The 20305-nt window shown below is 33.1% G+C and overlaps 1 protein-coding gene across 1 annotated transcript; it reads right to left on the reverse strand.

The window, feature by feature from the left end:
- Positions 1-5579: 5579 nt before the first annotated feature.
- Positions 5580-9053, reverse strand: LOC129313649 (protein SOSEKI 5). The gene is made up of 4 exons (XM_054956927.1): positions 8612-9053; positions 8404-8473; positions 7443-8321; positions 5580-6074 (listed from the first exon to the last, which is right to left on the reverse strand). Exons 1-4 carry the CDS (start codon positions 8829-8831, stop codon positions 5957-5959), a joined length of 1287 nt encoding a protein of 428 aa, XP_054812902.1. The 5' UTR covers positions 8832-9053; the 3' UTR covers positions 5580-5956.
- Positions 9054-20305: the final 11252 nt, after the last annotated feature.

Genomic DNA, 20305 nt, shown 5'->3' on the forward strand with positions numbered 1-20305 from the left:
TAGAAACTTTTGAGTATGAGGAAATCCAAAATTAAACAAGTTGAGGTGATTGAGAAAAAGTTTGTTACCCCTAGAGATAAATGCAATGACAGCAAGAAAAAAGCAACTGATCCAAAAAAAAAAAAAAAAAATACGCATAAAAGACTTCCCCAGAAAAAGAATACACATATTAAGTAGTAATGTCAAAAATGAGGATATCTACAATACAAGAAATCTTTTATATACAAAAATGAACACATCAAATTATGGTGAAAAATATTTACATGCCTTTTTAAAAATGATTACATGGAAATTGGTCTGACATTAGTGCAACAACATCCTCAGCAAAGGAAAAGAAAACATTCAATACAAATAAAATATTGTTCATCTAAGGGGAGAGTGCTCATAAACTTTAATGCCTAAATTAATAAATGCATACTTGAATGTAATTGTAGCTTATACTTAGGTAGTGTTAGAAAGATGATTCTATTAATTTATAGAAAGCACTTGAAGTTCAAGATATAATTTCCAAATTCCACGTGATAGATATTTCAAAACACTTAATGGCAGGTTAATGCAAGCAATACTAATCACGGTAATTCATATAACTAAATGAGATGTGGGAATCACATACCAATTCATCTCACCTGTGTTAGGTATAAAAAGATGAGAAGTTCCCATTGATTAACAGTCATAAGTAGACATCACTTCGAAAAAGAAATAATGAGAATGAGACAATTATAGAATAGACAAAAACTACAATTTGGCATTTGAATGTGTAATTAGATCAGCATTAGGAAAACTCATATGGGAAACAAAAGAAAAACCTTGTGGCACTATCATCATGGCGCATGAAAAAGTGGAGGCAAGAAAACATACCATCCCAATATGATCAAAAATTATTAATCTCCACTTAGATCGTGGGTTGAGGCAAGTTATTACTTACGTTCATACATGCCTAGTTTTCAATTGCATCCACAAGAAAATCAAAAATAAAAAAATGATAATTTTAAAAATAGTTAATAAAATCAATGTGGGAGTGGGATATGATGAGAGAGAAAAAATAAGAATTATAATATGGAAGAGATTGTGAGAAAGAATATTACGGATAAAATAAAATAATTAATATAGCAAGGGGAAAAAAATAAAAGATAAGACTTAAATAAGAGGAAGTGGTTTCTAATAATTTCAAAGATACCATGTTTATTATTTTTTAAGAAGTATTTTTAAAATGAATGTTTGTTTTTGCATGAGTACCCAGTATCTTTAGGGCAGGTCATCTTTCAGGCACATCAATGGCTCTAGACTAATCTGAATCGAGGCATGACATGAAACTATTAAGGTTGACACCCTTGGCCCCTAGAGTGGTTGCGTACCCACAGTTGGAACTCAAGACCTGGTGGTTAAGCTAGAATAGTCCCAACCAACTGATCTAACCCTATGGAGTTTTTAAAAATGAATGTTAATGTAGCTGTTATGATAATGAGGGGGGTATTGGGAGAGAAGATTAAGGTAAATAAAAATAAAGGAGAGAAGAATAAAAGATAAGGGAAAGTAGTTTCGGTTAGTTTAGAATAGTTATTATTATTTTCTTAAAAATATTTTTTAAAATAATTGAAGAGATAATGGAAAATACATGCTGGTGAAGTAGTTTTATTTATTTTAAATAAAATGATCAAAAATTTATAAAAACATCAAGAACATGTGGCATGACAAATTTGAAAGTGATGTAGTTTTATTTGTTTTTTAAAATAAACAATAAAAATATAAAAAATAAGAAATATAATATAACACACTAATATAGAATTTAATGTAAATATTTTATTGATTCACACAATTATAATAAAATTGGTAATAAAAATCTTCATTAATTATTCAATTCAATTTTAATTTATCTATTTATATGATTTATTTTTCAATAACTTATTTAAATTATTCTTCACAAAATTATTCTACCCCATTCCAAATTTCATGACCTGTCATCTTTAGAAAGGAAGTTATATTTGAGATCACAGAGAGCACACAATAATAAAGGAAAGCAGTTCTGTATCAATTTTCAAAATCATAATTTTTTTTTAGGCACAGGTATTATTTATATAGATATATTTAATATTTTTAAATTAAAATTTTAAATTATGAATTACTGAGCAATTATATTTGCGATTATGGGAGAGAAGTTATTTTTTCCAATTATGCTTTTATAAATTGGAAAAAAATTGATTTACTCATAAACTGCTGCTTTTTCAAATCATGATGTGGATTCGTATAATTTATAGATAGAAGATGAATTAATTGAATTAGTTGTATTTTTAAAAATTAAATTATAATTTAAAAAGTTAATATTTGAGATGATAGGAACGCAAGAATACAGGAAGCAGTTTTTTCCCAATTTTCAAAATCATCTTTTTGTATTCAACATCATACATGGCTTCATAAAATTCTAAACCACCTTGAAACTAAATCAAAAACTAACTCCTCCGTGACTGCCTCAATTGTAAGCTAATAACTAAACCACTTCTCATCATTGTAGCTCTACTTATTATTATGCACTGCTGGGATGGCAACAAAGCTTGATAGGGTGGGTTTTTTCAGTACTCATCCATGTTTATGCCACATTTTAAACCCCATGTCCGTGTCTGCCAGTGTTGTTATGCTCTGAATTGAAATTGATAAAAGGGTTAATTAAGAGACATTTTTGCGTGGAAAATTTTTCTCCAGATACCATTAATCTTTTAAACTTTCACTTTGCAACAATTATATTTTAATATATGTGTATCATTAAATAATATATATATTTTTTCATATAATGAGCATTTCAATTCAATTGGCAAGAAAATAGGACATAAGTTGACATGCATGTAGCAAGTGATGTGCAATAAGGTGACCATTTCTTAATGTAGACATAGTTAGTGATGGATCGATTTCCCACCAAATTGGCTTTTGAATGTATCTCATCGCTAAGATCAACAAGCATGTTATTTGCATTTAATGAGAAATATATGTTATTTAGCAAGAGATTTATCCCCTGTTAAATTTTTTTTAGCAATGAAAATATTAACTTATTTGATAACATTTGGCATTGCTAGTAAGCCATGTGACATAAGTTGGAAATATCATTAACTCATGTAAATTGCATGCCTCAATTTATGTTATCCATTTCCCTAATCATAACCATTCATCAATCCTTAACTAAAATAGATTCATTCAATGCAATGATATTAATGGTAATATATGAATTATGATCGGAAAATTAGGGGAAAGAGATCAATGACAAGGAAATGGAGAGGTTGCTCTGCCAAGTTGGAATATAAGGAACCCTAAACTTATTTCATCTCTATTTCTTTTTTCATTCTCATTTCTCTAAAAAGTTTCCTTCATCCCAAAATTTTCATCCATTTATTTAACAGTAACAATGTAGTTGCATTTCCATGCTCAACTCATGGGCCACAGGTTAGGTGTGAATGAATTTTAAAATTCGTTCCACCATTATTCCTTTTCTATCACACTCAAGTCCTCACATTCCATCACTGAAGCTAAGAAATATATATTACTTCGTAAAGTGATGATATTTTAATTATATTTACTCCTATTACTTTTCTATTTTATTTTATGTATCAAACATTACCTTTTTCCCCCCTTTCCTTTACTCTTATTTCCGTCCCCACCCATTCCCAATTTCACGCCTTCTCAGACATCAACGCTCGATGATTCCGATGAAGAAGTAGAAGACAATGACGACAGAGAAGAAGGGTGACCTTTACACTCTCTCTTCTTCTTGTTCGTTGGCTTGTATGAATAAGGCAGGGGATCCATCAGGCGCCGCACATCAAAACTAGATTGCCATCTCCACGCGCAACACATGAACTTAAAAGTCATGGAAACAAGACGGAGCACGCAAAGAATTCCAAATGGCCCAAAGCATTAATCGCAATTCGTACTTCACCTTGAGAAGTGGATTGTCGACTCTGCATTGGATCCATATTTTAATTTTTAAAACTTGAAATACCTGATTACCCTAAAACCATTACAAGATTCGGAGAGAAGCCCAAGAGCCCAACGCTTTCTCTTTGGGCTTACCTACGCTGTGTCAGAAGCCCATGATGAAGACTTCCGCTCTCCCAAGTACCCGTGACAGCCCTGGAAACTCAAAAGTCAAATCAAAAGGCGTCTGTCCTTATTCCCCCCACCCAAAAAAAAAAAAAAAAAAAATAGGCGTCTGTCCTCTACAGAGATGTTAAGCTTGGAGGTGCACGTCCGTACATACATGTCTTTCGTGTCATGATCAAAAGATCTCTAAAGATGCAGTGTCAATATAGTGCTCGAAACGTAACTTTTTATGAAAAGGAGCGCAAAGCATTTTATTTTTTTGGGGAGGGCCAACAAAGAAATTTAAAACTGAACCAACCCCTAAAGGTGGTTGAAAGACAAAGTCTGCTAATATCAATGACGATGGAAAACAAAAAAGTCAAACCACAACTACTGAATAATTGTTTGTTTTGGAGTCTCCAGGGCATGGGGCGACTATAAAATTCCTCAATTTTAGGTGTCCACGAACTCGATGCCCCGACTTGGAAGTTGTCTCGATGACAAATTCTGAAGCTTTGGAGTGTCTGATGTTGACTTGGGAGTCACCTTGACGTATTCTTGCGAAGGCTTTCTAACTATACATTCACAAGATACGTTGTGTGATTTTTGCGTCAATTCCGGAATACTCACGGGCACGCGATTGGGTGGACTTGCAACGTGGTATATGTAAAGGAGAGGAACCTCTCCATTTCTTTCTAAATCACATTCTTGGATGAACGAGAAATGCAGCACGTGCAAGCCACCCCTCTCAGCTGTTCAGATAAAAGGAATACAAAAACAAACAAATGCATATGGGAGCGGGACGGACTTGTAAGTTCCTTTTTCTTGGTTTAATAATATTTTTTAAACATTTTAAAGACTTTATAAAAAAATAAGCATTATTTTATATTTGATTACAATAATAAAAAAGTGATTGTTAATTTTTTTTAAATTTTATGACATACATGATTTTTTTTTATAAAAATAATTTATTATTATACTATTTTAAGATTTTATAATATCTTTACATATTCTATATCTTTCAAAAATGCTCCCTCTTATTTATTGCATTATTTTTAAGTAGCTTCTTAAAATAATTAAAAATTTATTTTTTTAATTTTAATTATTTTTTAAAATTTAAACAAACATGATAAAAACTCGTAAAATAAATTTTAAAAAAATAAGTAATGTTTTAATGAAATAATCCAAAATAAACGGGCCCAAATATCTCCATTCTCTTCCCTCTTTTGAATAATTTGATTTTTGAAGGGAATTTGCATTATACAAATATTAAATATAAATAAATAGCACTGCCAAAGCCAACTACGTATAATTTATGAATTTTATGATACAAAATACTTGTTCATCCACCACGCAGCAGTTTAAAACGAGCTATACTTATTATAATTAATAAATAACGCGACAATCTTGAGTTTTTATGATATTTTTTTCGTATAAATACATTGAGATCGATGATAGATATGGAAGGAATAAATCCAAATCCAAATACAAATCAAACTGGAAAGGGCCAGGACACCAAAGTCAAGTCACATGCAGATAATAATACCTAAAATGAAATCTCATTTCAGATTTATAAAAGTCAGAGCATTTAACAGTCAAAGGCGTCTTTCTTTTTTTCTTTTTTTTTTTCAGCAATCACCGACACAGAAAAAGGAAGGAATCCAAGCTAACGGCCGGCACAAGCAGCCAAAATGATATGGATATGGTCAAGAAATAAGCTTAAGCTCCGAACTTGGCATTGTGCATCATATAAAAAATATTATACTACCAGCTACAAGTTACAACTAGCCCACCAGCCCTGCGTTTATGCGCAGCTCCAGGCTCCCTGTCACGGCTCTAATTGACTCGAACTCAAGCAATTCTGTTTCAGTCCATCGCTGCATTTCACATTTTACATTGACTGTTGCGCCTCAATTCTTTTGCTGCCACTATTCTCTTTCTTGGATTTCCTTGGCATGCACTTGGCTCTCGCTGCATCTCCACCCTCCGTTATCTGTAACTGGGATCCACTGCCACCACCACAATACACTCCACATTTTAGACTCATCATCACAATTTCCAAGGCAAATATACATTATATCAAATATTTTCAAACCACATAATCTCCCTCACTATAATTCTCTTTCGAATTAGGAAATGTCAATATCCAATAAGCGAAGACATTAATAATGAATATATATATATAGAGAGAGAGAGAGAGAGACAGATCTGCATCTCACCCTTCAGAGTTTCCCGTGAATTTGTGCTGCTAGTATCTCTGAGAATTTAAGATATTAACTACAGGGATGTTTTAAACAGTGACCCCACATGCAGAGGCTGACAGATTAATTAGGGTGAAAAACAACGTACTTGGATCAATAAGAATAAATTTACCGTTAATTAATCGGAAAGTTTAATTTATTAGTGATGGCATTGGATTGGGATCAGATCAGAGATCACAGACAGGGACGGACGAGCACCAAACCAGGGTCAGGAATAAATGTTACACTTGTGACACTACAAAACGAACGGTCGCTAGCTGGCTTCTTGTGAAAAATTGTACGAACCTAGATCCCTAAAATGCAGACTAAGGCATCGAGTTTATAGCGAAGAATCAAAATTTTCTGACCTCAACAGTTCAGAAACTCTACGCTTCTAAACTAAAGAGTAACCTCACCGTACTTTCCAAACAGCCTCCCCTCCGGTATGGCTATTTCCTGATGCTAATACTGCTTCTCATTCGGCAAACTACGTTCAATTATGAACCATTTTGTCTTCCTCTTCCGCAACTGACCACATTATGGCCCCAGCAAAAGGAAGGAAAGAAGGAAAGAAAAAAGAACTGACCACATGAAGATTCCGTAGACACAGGCACGTTCCCTTGCAACAATGATACACGAAACATATATACCACAAAAATCCCTCTGATAAATGCTTATTTGAATCCCAAAAATAATTTCTGTCCCTCTTTAATTATGAATGCCGACATTCTTTGGCGTCTAATTCTTGATATATGATAACCGTGTTTTATAATACTTCTAATTTAAATTGCAAAGTTTATGCTTGGTATTCACTAATTATGACAAATGATGATATGTTAATATAAAAATATAAATATACATTTTAATTATGTCTTCAATCTCGATGAGGTTTTCCGTTCTCCCTCCCAGGTTATATCTCGTACCATACCCGCATTTCATTTATAGAACCTAGGCAGCTGAAACTGTATAAACGTCAAAGTCTACAGTCTACCATGTCACTCATTACTAGGCAAGGCAAAGTTGAAAATTCTTTGTAAATTCGAATTTTTCGCAGTAAAAGCAAAAGGGCTCCCAAATTAAATAAATTTATTTCGTGATGGCTAACAAAAAAGCAAGAAGCAGATGTAAATTACATACCTATCTGCATTGTAAGAGGAAGACCTCTTCAACGCAAGAAAATCCGGTTTCTTGGTCTCGATCAAACTTCCACTAAAATATTCCTTATCTTCTAATCTAAGCCCGCTCAAATCTGGTATTTCAATGGAAGTTCCCGTCTCCTTGGTTGTTTGATTCCCTGCTCCGCGGACCAGCCTAGGCTTGTGATTCCCCACCATGCATAACCCGTGATCTTTGTTGGGATTGGGCTCGCAGTCCTTAAAAGAGATTGAACCGCACGATAACAATTGTATCAGAACAGACGAGGCTTTCATCCTTCCGCTTGGGTAGTTATAAGCCGCCGACAGATTTGCACCATCTTTATCGATTCTCGAAGAGGACAATGCCAGCCGTCCATCTGCATTCATCAACGTCTCTAGTGTTTCAGGGCTTGAATCGGACGGTGGAGGTGAAATTTCCTCCCGGCTCAGCTCCGTACTTTGACTGTGACCAATCACACGCGCCTCCGGGATTCTCTCTCCCTCCACCTCGATTTCCTTCTCTTCCCTGACCACCCTCCTTCGCCGTCGCTCATCGTCCGTCTGAGTCGAGGCGTCAGCGGCGAGTTTCCCGGAAGAGTCGCCGGAAGACTCGGACTTGTACACCCTGTACTCGTTGAGGTCTATGGAGCTCCAAGACTGGTTTCGCCTCCTCGTGATCACCGGAAAATCAGATTCATCCTCTGACTTGCGAATATCGTCAGGCGGCCGGAGAGACCGAGACGACGCTGTCTCAAAAGGCCTTTGAATAGACGCATGCTCGAGAATCTCCGATCCTTTGAGAATATACTCTTGCCCCTGAGTCGGGTAGATGAAATCGTTCTCTGATAAGTCGTGCCAAACGAAACCGTTTTTGTAACTCCTGCACCGACCGTAAAAAAATAAATTAAGAAACTGAACTCTGATTGCAGCTGTATTGCAATGGCTTAAAGAAGAGACAGTACCGTTTCGCAGACCAGGAGTAGAGGCTGGGCATGCCTTTCCCGCGAAGGAGGTTCAAGCGATTAATTACATCTGAAAAAAGAAAGAAAAATGAATGCCAAGTTTGCCCTGTTTGATTGCAAAATTTGAAATGGGGTTCAGGATAACAAATTTTTGTTCTTGTTTCATAATGAGGAAACGGGGAGAAAGCGAAATGGGAATTTGGAATACCTCTGAGATGGAGTCCTTGAGGAGAGGAGAGGGGGACCTCCATGAAATGGGGGTGCTCGAGCTGGCCATTTCTGGAAAGGTAATAAACGACCGAGACCTTCCTTTCCGACTTGGGCTTACGTTCAGTCCAGACTTTTGTTCTTTCAGGGCTGGTGTTTCTGTCCTTCCATTTCTTGGGGATTTGGAGCTCTGATATTTTTGCTTTGGAAGTGACCTCCATTTCTCTCTGAATGACGGTGACAGGGAGCAACAGGGAGTGAACAAATTGACGGAGCAGAGATGGGAGAAGGGAAACGAAAGAGAAGGGACAATGATGCACTGAGGCGGGAAAACAGTGAAGGAAAGTGAAATGTCAAATGTGTGAGATTTTGAAGAGTTGAAGAGACGGTGAAGTTGTGAAATGGGAGGAGAGATTCAAATTGGGGGTGCGGCAGACAACAGCACAAAACAAAATATGGCTGTTCGGGATTCAGTACAGCCAGTCTTGTATGCAGCAGAAGAATTTCATGCACTGGTTTATTTGTGGGGAAATATAATATTTTGTCTCGTACATTCAACACGTTTTAATTTAAATTTCTATAATTTTTTAATATTTTTTATTTTCATAGTTTAAAAAAGTTAAGTGATCTTTTATTTTTTAGTCTTTATAATTTTTATTTTTGAAATAATTTTAATTCGTACAGAGCTGAAAATATTTATAAAAACTAAAAACATAATTTGATAGAATTATAAGAATAAAAGACGGCAGTAGAACGCCAAAGGGCTTTTGTCCTGAGTTTTGCTTTAACCTTTCAATGGAGATTTAAAGTGGGTGAAAAGTTGAAAATTGGGAGATAGTGAGTGAGCAACTTTTTTTTTTTTAAGGAAAAAAATTCTAATGATGCAAAGGTTATATACGCTTGGTTTGAACTGTCTTTATTTTGTTTTGCAATTGAATTTTAATTATTTTTTAAATTTCTTATTTTGAAATATTAATTAAGATTTATATGCTTGCATTGTATTTTAAAAACAAGACATTCATGAATAATAAATAATAAAACTTCAATTATAAGAGTCACTGTTGTCAAATTCTCGAGTTGACCTTCCAAATTTATTATCTTTACATTTCTAATGTATAAAATCATATTAATTTACTTATAAAATCAAATTAAATGCAAGCTCGGTTATTCATGAATCCACTTTTCAAGTTTATTATTTTTACATTTTTAGCTTATAAAAATATATCAGCTCACTCACATACTCAAACTAAATGCAAATATGATTAAACTTGCTAAACTTGTTGATTTTTTATTGAGTTGAGCTAGTTAAGTAAATACTATGCAAAACTCAATCATAAAAATGGTAAGACCCACTTCAAAGAAAAATAAAACTAAAAAAGCAAAAATTAATATTAATAAAAATAATAAATACCAAAAATAGGTAGCTCTATTTTAAAATTTTTACATTTAGTATAATAATCTATCATAAATTTAATTTCAATAATTTATATTTAAAATATATGTGATCATATTTTATATTTTAATTAGTTAATCATATATTTTTAATAGTTATTTATTAATAAAGATAAACTCTTATAAATTTATTATTTAAATTTATATTTTTATTATAAATTTACTTAAATTTGTGAGTTTGATTAGTTAAACTTATATTCTTAAAAAAAATACGCACACACAACCCCCCCTCCCCCTGCAAACATGCGCAAGACATTTGAGCTCCTTGTTAGCATGCCGGGCATCATGGTTAGACTAATTGTTCAGGGATCAGGATTAAAGCCATCCAATGAAGATTGACAAATCCAATTAAAAATTTGTTCACTTTCACAGTAACATCACGTGAATCCAGGAGATGTGGCACTATTAGCTTGGCGAATCCTCTCGAGCATGACATTGCAGCGAGGCGTATTCCAACAGCATGCATCCCACATTGAAAGCTAGATATTTCAAGTGGAGAGGCATCCATTCTAATACATCAATATGAGAAATTCTAATATTTATAATGTGTCAATTATAAAAATTTTATAAAACATGAGAGAAATGTAAAATACACGATGGCCGGCCAACAAATTTAGTGGGGCTCTGGGTTGGGGAAAAAGAAAAGAGGCACCTGTTGCGGCGGAGGGGAGTACATTCAACCACCCTCTGAGAAAATTCAAATCATGCTAAGCTGGGGGTTGACTGCTAAGACTCGAGACTTCTACTATCCGCACCTAACTTTGACTATTCTTATTGCATCGATTGCGTTTAGACACTTCTCTTCAATCCTGCAGGTTTCAAACTCCAATGAAGAGACGAAAATGAACCTACGAGTGAAATCAATCACGTGGACCCTACAATCGACATCGTCGGTGCGGGTGACAAGATCCAGATTCTCATGGAATATATATAGTTATTAAATAAGTATGGATGCAGCAGCTTCATGCTCTTACCATCAGACGGTGGCTGTTTGGTGAAACATAAGATCACCGAAGAGAACCAAAGGGAGAGGCGTGGTGGATTTTCGACGAGAAACGAAGCCTCAGGTAGAGGCATATAAAAGTAAAAATATCATTTAAGAACCACTGTGATCAATTTATATCAATAATATAATAACATTCTCAAATTTTAATCTTTGGGTGAAATTAATTTTTTACGTAAAATAATCCAATAATTTCCTAAGAACCAAAGGGTAATTTGGTTGTTTTACATAAAAAATTAATTTTAACTAAAAACTCAAAAACAACAGTGAAATTTAAAAATCTTACAGTTCTTGATTGGTATAAATTAATTACCGTCATCCTTGACTGATATTTTTCCCATATAAAATGGGGAGAAATGGTCGGTTGGTCCAAGTTAACGACACAAAGGGCCAGGGAAGCATACGTGGAGGTGCATGCATTGGTCATGAAAACAAAGCCCATGAGTCGCTGGGCCCAACAAATATTTGATTGGAGGCCTTGCCATCCTCCCTAGTCGCCACCCCACGCCAAGCGTGCCTCGTGCATTCCTGTTTCGCATGTTCCTGCCGGTTTACCAGATTGCATCCAACCCCTGCAAATTCCCATTGTTTATCATTGTCAGTCTCCATCACAAACGAAGCGTGTGCGCGTGTTTTCTCTCTTTCCCTTTTTCTTTTTAACTGTTTGCTTTGGATTCCACATCGTTGAGTTGAACTGTGAAAAGAGCTGCGACAATTTTCCTATTTTTATTTTTTACTTTATTTGCTACTTTCCAATGGTAAAAAGAATGGGCGTGAAAAGAAGATTTCATTAATAAATTGCCGTGTCAGCTTTTTTTTTTTTGGGAATGGAAGAAGATTTCATTGCAAAAACAAGCGATGCATCCTTGACGGGGAAAAATATTCCTTCCTAGTCCTAGTCAGTCTCTCCTGAGCTCTCTCGTGGCATGGAAAACCAGTAGAATACGAGCGAACAAATCATATTTACAGGCCCAAAAGATTAAAATGTTTCGAATTAACTTAGTGGAGCAGGAGGGAACAGAAGCAAGAGAGGGCAGAAATTCCAAACCCGACCTTTGACAGTACATCTAAACTTTCATGCTGACTGTTTTCCTCCCACTCCCGGATCCATGATGAAGATCCAAGATACCAACAGATCGCGCGCCACATAATGCATACCTGTCAAGTATAAGAATATATATCTTGTTTGTTCCGTTGTCCTCAAGGTAGATCATGTTCTCTACATCCTATTTCTTTTGTCACGTGGAGATCTAGCGCTTGATTGAAATTAATCTCATGACCTGATTCTTTTTCTAAGCAATTCCCTTGTACATTGCACGGTATCAGTTTAAGAAACTAAATCACATTAGTCATATTTTTTAAGCAATAGCGTGGCTTTTGTTGAAGTCGTTATATGTCACATTGATATCGACATAACTAATCAAATTAGAAATTCTCAAAACATTGTCAGCTTATTGCCCTGGATCACCTGCTGTGTTTGTACTACCTTGCCCGCGCGCACACATACATTGCAAAGAGGGGGGAAAACACTATTGTGCTTTTGAAGCACGAGCAGGCAAAACCACAGATAAGGAATCAAAAACCAAGACAAACACGGCCTGTTCTCAAATGTTCAAAGTGGAATGCCGTTGAAAATGTCGCATGTGAAGGGGGGAAAAAGTGGGCATTTTGAGAGTATGTACAAAGTTCCCCCAAGAGAACATCGTTGCATAAAGATTTTATGGAATCAGATACATCCAATGTTTCTCTCTTCCAGTACTTTCCATTATCTTCTTCTTCGTGTCTTTTGCTTCACAATTTTCCAGAAAGGATGATCTTGTTTCTAGTTCAATCTTCTACCAGTTGAAATTCCTGAGATCATGTGCTGCGGAAGTAGAATATGTGTATGATGGCACCAAATAAGGAAGGAGATTAGATATGCACCAGCCACCAAGAGAGGGGGGGATTGGGTGAATGCTGTATTTGATTATATAAAATTTTTACGGCCATTGATTCTACTGAGAGCAAGAGATTTTGCCACATTGCGCGATTCATCTCATGCATGTAGTTGGCACATGCATGCGGTGATGGATTCAAAAAAATAAATCAATAGAGACATAATTTATATTTAAAATAAATATTTATATTTTTATAAAAAATAATTATATATATAATTATATTTTTTATATAAGTTAATAAAATTAAATATTTAAAACATGACATAAAGATAGCATTAGAATAACATAAAAGACTATCTTTATATATAGCATCATGTTTTTTTATTTTTATTAAATTAAATTTATATCCCCTACTTAAAAATGTAAGATATTTTTGACTAAATCTCACCTCAATAAACTAGTTAGTTGTCTTCGAACTAATATTATTTTTCATATTTACCTCTATTTAATAAGGTATTTCACTTTAAAATAAATATAAAGTGATTTATTTATTAAAAAACTTTTTAAAAATATATTAATTATACATTGAAACATTAAAAATATCTTATATTTTTTTAACATCCAACACTTAAATTTAGTTGAGGGAGTATACCTCTTTTGTATGGTAGAGAATTTTACACACAAAAGCCTTTTCATTTTCTTATCATCATTTTGCCTCCAAAGAAATTACATGTTTGAGAATTTTTTGTTCAAATTTTTTTCATAAATAATTTTTTTTGAACTATTACTTTTCCATCATAAAACTATTGCTATTCAAAGTTTATATATATATATATATATATTATAGTTTTAGATAATAAATTTTCTAATGAAATAAGTAAAATTTTAGAAGGAAATAAATGAAATTCTTTTAAAATGAGAGGGCAATTAATTTTTTTTTTTGAGAGGGCAATAAAAATATAACCTATGTCTTTTTAAGTAATTTTCTTTCAAGTTGTGGGGGCAATTGCCCCCACTGTAACAAATGTGGATCCGTCCCTACATGCATGGGATCCATATACCATATAAACAAGATCTCAAATTATTTAAAAAAACCTGAACCAATTACTTCCTCCTATCCTTATTATAAAATATTTTTTAAAAAAATTTGATAGTCCTTAACACAAGACACTTGAAAAGAGTATTAATTTTATTTTTTAAGTATTATTTCTATTTAGGTGTATTAACTATAAAAGAGAATATAATACAACTTTAAAATTTTTCATTTAAATATGGGCAAACTTTGATATAGGTTATGATATTCTAAGACAAAGTTAATAATTTAACTATCTCTTTTTAATTGTATTGAAATTGTTATATAGCAAGGAGGGATGAGAGCCCTTGGTCTTTGCAGATGCATATCTCAACCCCTAGATATGTATATCTCAGTTTTTTTGGGCCAAAGATTTAAATTTTCCCTATATTAATTTATCCGTATTTATTCTGTCCTCTGAAAAAAAGAACAAATAAAATAAAATTGGGCCCAACTTGACACGGTGGACCATTTCGATAGTTGGACTAATGCTACAAACATGCAGAGAACCAATAATAGACAAAGCATAGAAAATCCAAACATAGAACTAATGTCATGGAATAAATGGACCAAATGATGAAAGCCCATTATCCGACCCACTGTGTGTAATATCTTAAAAAATTTAACCCTTAATCAACTGAGTAAATAAAATTAATTAAGTAAATTAAAGTGATATAAAGTTACAAAGAGCTAACAAATATTTTGGATAGTGATTTCAGTTTTAGAATTGAGTCTGAAGTGAAGTTAGACTACCCAGACTTTAAAATGAGAGAAAAATAATGAAAAATGACTATGTACTACATGTTGCGATGCGTATAAGACATGCCTAAGTTCGGGTGGCTTGCACTACATAACTTTCATATTCAAGAAAATGCAAGAGGTAGAGAAGGAAAGAACTTAGGAACCTTACCTTTGATGATTGGTAGCTTAGAATTACTCTTAACTCTTCAACTTGACAAGCCCTGGTAGAAAAAATCCCAAGCCCTTCGTTTTCTCCTCCTCCTTCTCTTTCTTTCACCTTTTAAAATTTCAATTTGAACAAAAAAATTATTTTCATAATTGAGCTGAATTGAATCGGAATTGAACTACTATTAAATTAGAAATCAAAGTTAAACTAGGAATTGGAATGGTTTTAAACATAATATTAAAAAAAGTTTTAAAACTTTAAAGAACTAGAAAAATTTAAAAATTAGATCCTACTAAAAGTTAATTTTATTTTTAGACAATTCACATATATAAAATATAATTTGAGATCATTTTTTTATAAAGATGTTAATAATTATAAATACAAATACAAATACTTTTGAGTCTACTCATGCCTAATTTTATCAATATTTACTTATATTTGACAAGTTGTAAAATTATAATATATAATCTATTAATTTACAATCACATTATGTCATTTTATTAAAAAAAATTAATCTTTTAGTCCTTCAACTTTTAACTCATTTGTAACTAAGTCCCTTAACTATAACTCGCTGCGACTCAATCCTTCAATTATAATTCGTTGCAACTCAATCCCTTAATTTTTGATTTACTTATAACTCGGTCCTTATTTTTTAATTTTTTTTAAATTTTTTTATCAAATAAGAGGGATAAAAAAATGCTCATATATTATTTTAAAATACCCTATTCTTATTCATTAATGTGAGATATAAGCTAACATGAAAAAAAAAATTAACAAAGGTTAAGGGATTATTTTGTAAGTGATGCAAAAGTTGAGGGATTGAATCATAGGCGAGTTATAGTTGAGGGACTGAGTTACAACAAGTTATAGTTAAGGGACTGAGTTACAAATGACTTAAAAGTTGAAAGACTAAAAAATTAATTTTTTCTTTTTTTAACATACTATAGATTTTTTTCTTGTCTTTATTTTACATATACATTTAATACTATTTTTATTTAATTATTATATTACTTATTTAATCATGCAAACTATGAGCTGTTGGCCTTTCCAATTCAATATCTAGTTCAATTCTAAAAACATCACTTATACCCATGAGTTATCACTCCCAAGAGTGTAATTTAAATGCTGAAGGAGCTTCCTAGCAGTCACTTCATACTCCAAAAAAATCAAACTACAATTAATAATTAACAGGCAGCATGAAGGACTAATCGCCATTAGTTAACTTAATCATAGTTAGAGCTTTAAAATGTTATTAAACATGATTAAGTAAAATCAATCCCATTTTTCACTTCCATAAACTTTTTTAGCCCTCATTAAGCTTAATAAATATTGTTAGTTAACTTTTTTAGTTTAAACATAGTTAATTATCATCAAGGTTAAAAAAAAGAGAAAACTTAGCCAATGTCTAGGAAGCTAAAACAAGCCCCAAAGGCTGCCTATCTCAAGGTTTAGCAAAGCCTCCTTCGTCTTCTCCTGGTCACTCTCCAAATTCCTTCCATTTTGTCTAATTGATCACGTCTTTTGGATTTTAAAATCTAACATGCCTACCGCAGTACATAGCATGTAGTTAGAGAAGCCTAACTTTATCCCATTAATTTGGGTCCAAAGTGGCCGAAAGCTCCTATAATCTCCTTTTAAGATTCATATAGGTCCAATAGACCAAATGGCTATCCAATTATACTAATTAATTCAATTATGACAAGATTAAGTAACTTAATCCTTAATTAATTTTATTTAAAATTTTAAGATGTTACAGCCATTCATTGCTATAAAATAGTACAAATAGTTACAAGAGTACCAATACAAGTTTAACACGCATAGAAAGAGACATAATTTTTGATTAATTGTGTTAAGTTATTTTCATCTTTTGGGGATTGTTCTGGTGATTAGTTACTGTATATGGACATGATACGTTGCGTGGGCTATCCACTAGAGAAGCAATTCATATATGATCATGCTTTCCATCTTATCTCACATTAATTATTGCAATTTCAGGGTGTGTTTCTTTTTGCGTCAAGAAAGTGTTCATCACTGAGTGGAAATCGACATTCAACACATACACGCTTTTGAGAGAGTTCTAACTGTGGAAATAGAGCAAAAATATACAATGATGGGAGGCCCCAGTGCTCATTATTTGACGGGAGCCTCCAATAGGCTAGATTTGTCACTTAGACTGGCTCACATGCACGCACCATTAGCCCGAGTGTACATGTCAATATTAATGAATTCAACTTCTTGGTTTATTAAAAAATTTTTAAAAAATAGGAGCTAAATGAATAAATTAATCCAAAATCAACTAAATTCCAAGAAAAAACACATTTGCCAACCTGAAAGCCTAGCAGCATATATACTCCCTTATAAATGGAAAATCGCAGATTCGATCCTGCTAGTAAGTTGTAATTTTAGACTGTGTCAGTGCCTGTCTTTTTAAATAAAAAAAACATATTCAATAATTTAAGTCACTAAATCCAAGAGGTGGTAGGAAAAAGCTTAATGCATGCTATAATTTGATTATGAATTTGTGATCATTTGGAGCACTTATGATTTGGAGTATTCCGTGAATTTTGCCATTTTATTTAGGTTGACTTCATTAAATTGTTAATCATTTGATTATCTGTAATTATTATACCTGGATTTTTAATTTGTTGAGATTCCTAATTTTTGTCATATGCAAATATCATCGATTAAATAAATACATAGAGCATGGTTTACTCTCAAATCTCAATTTTGTCCCCTATACTCCTGTGGTCATCTGCACATTTCATCAATCTTCTCTCTTCACAGTTAATCTAATTTCACAACAAAACAATCGAGTGATAGAAATAATGGAGAATGATAAATAAGGACATTGTAATAATATTAATGTCAAATTAAAAACTTCAATGCTGAAACATGGCAGAAGTAATATTGAAATTTGAGAATATTAGTATAAAAAAAAACCTAATTTGATATTAATGTTCTCACTGAATCCTTATTTGTCATTTTCTCTAGAATCAACAGAATAAGAACAATGCATGAAAACCTATAAGAACTCATTAACCTCATACGGTGGGGAAAATAATTACATAGAGCATGTCCCTTGTCCTTAAAAATAATTCTATAAAGCAGCAGCTACTTATTCACACCACCACCAGGTTCATGTGCAGCGTGACGAGATTGATGACGTCTGTTAACACTGAACTCCAATGGGGTTTTTTTCATTGCACTTACTGAAGCTAGCAGGCATGAAATAAAGGGATATGAAAAAAATAAAAACAAAAACAGAGTTTGCATGCTCCAGTGCTCTTCTTGATCAGTATATATTATCTAATGTGAACCACAAGTTGATCTGCCTTTCCATTTATCACAAGCGAAGGCCTCCCAATTTCTTTCTTTCTTTCTTTCTTTTCTTTGTTGCCCTTTTTAAAGGCGAGAGTGAAAAACAATTTTAATCTTTTGAATTTTTAATACCCTGGTGAGGCAGACGTATCCTGGAAAGATGTGTTCTTCTCCCAAATAAATAAGCACATATAATAATAAGCTCATCAATCAATGGAAAAGGCATACCATCCAAACGCTCCGGATCTAGCTATTTTAATTCGTATGTGCTTTCTAGCTGCATCATCAAATACCCTTGGCTTTTCATGAGAATTTAGAAGAAGAGTACACATCTCAAAAGAATGGATTGGATAAGAGAATTATCAATTTTTTAGATTTAAAAGACCCCTTCTATAATTAGTTCTTAAAATACAGCAGGGCTGGTAACAAATGCAAGATAAAAGCATCTTATATGTTCTAATATGTATTAGGAGAACTGTAAATAAAGGAGGAGAGAGGATCTGTGTGATAAAGAAAAATACAAGAGGTGACACAGACAGTGGGTTCATAAAATGTCTGCGTACATATTGTCGCTACTCGATCATAATTTAGAAGAAAATGCATATATGGGACCACCATTATAATCTTTAATCCTTGATGGAGAAAAGCCCTGTTATGATTAAATTAAGTGATCTGCTCACAGCATGGTTATTGGTGCCATCCACGTCATGGAGGTCTCTCCCCCCCCCCCCGCCTCCTTTCTCGCCCATTCTCATTCTTTCCTTTAAATTGAATTATTTTCTCCACTAGATAACAGTACCCACAAGCAAAAGTCTACTCATTTCTTTTCACTGTAATTTCTCTCCACTGCACTTCCACAGGAAATCTCAGCAGTTCAGATCAAATTTTAACAATATGAATTAATCTGTATTTTAAAAATTATCAAATCGAATCTGACGGTCTAGATACGCATTGTCGTCTTTACTGCAGTGGGGAGAGGCCACTTCAGGGAAAAGTAAGTTCAATGTTCACAGGAATCCCTATCACAAATGGAGTGCTGTTTGTATAGACAGAGGCTAATGACGCAATATTCCACTATGCAATTCCACATCCTTCTTGCGCTTTGTGGTTCAAGATGGCCTCAATTTCACATCTGGACCTCTCAAATGTATTCACACCAAACATTCTTTTTTTTTTAAAAAAAATAATTTGAATCCAATGGATGCCTCTTGCACTTGCAGTATAATTACATTTTGGATATATCTAGAGAACTAAGTGCGCTAGCAACAATACATTGATCACTAAACTCCGCTGTTAAATATGAGATTGTCGAATCCCTTTCTAATTATATTAAAAAAAAAAAAGATATTGTGTTGTGAGATCTAACTCGTGAGAGAACAAATTGAGCAGATTGATTAATGTTGCGTTAACTTAGAAAATATATCTAGAGATAGAGTTGAGAATACGGTCGGTTTCTCATTTTTGGTTTTGTTTGTCAAACCCGACCCTTATGTGAAGGGTTGAGGGTCAAGCCCGCAAGTTCTTTTATAAAAAATAAAAATAAAAATAAAATTAAGCATTATAAATTTATTAAAATATTTTAAAATTAAAAAAATTAAAATTTTCATAATTTTTTAGAAATTAAACAGCACACGTTTAGAAGTCTAGTAATAAAATTTAAATTTTAATTAAAAAATAGTTCATTTTTATAAATACATAAACATAATAATTATAGAAAAATAAAGATTATCAGAAATTTTATACTATACATTGATATTTATTAAATTATATTAAATAAATTTTAAAATAAATTAAAATTAATAATAATATAATACGTGTAGGATCAAGTGAGCAGGTCATTGACTTCAAACATGTGTTCCACCAAATAAGAAAATAATAACAATAATATAACAGAGCTTGAAGAGTCGCCCGATTACGAGCCTTTTTTTACAGGGCTGGACCAAGCCTTCAAACTCGATCACTTTAAAAAAAATCATTTTCAAAACTCAAATTATTATTTAAACATAATCTTCAAGCTCACTCTTATTCCTGGCTCTACCTAGAGACAAGATGTTAGACATGAACAG

This window comes from Prosopis cineraria, unplaced genomic scaffold (assembly GCF_029017545.1).
Source record: "Prosopis cineraria cultivar Desert tree isolate PC_DT_omini unplaced genomic scaffold, ASM2901754v1 PC6, whole genome shotgun sequence".
Lineage (NCBI taxonomy): Eukaryota > Viridiplantae > Streptophyta > Magnoliopsida > Fabales > Fabaceae > Prosopis > Prosopis cineraria.

What these genes read in the sequence shown, in the direction of transcription:
- LOC129313649 (XM_054956927.1), bottom strand. Translation starts at nt 8,831, where the DNA reads ATGGAGGTCACTTCCAAAGCAAAAATATCAGAGCTCCAAATCCCCAAG. An exon ending in TCAAGGACTCCATCTCAGAG is followed by an intron (nt 8,474 to 8,611) that starts GTATTCCAAATT and finishes TTCTTTTTTCAG; the next exon opens with ATGTAATTAATCGCTTGAAC. An exon ending in TACTCCTGGTCTGCGAAACG is followed by an intron (nt 8,322 to 8,403) that starts GTACTGTCTCTT and finishes CGGTCGGTGCAG; the next exon opens with GAGTTACAAAAACGGTTTCG.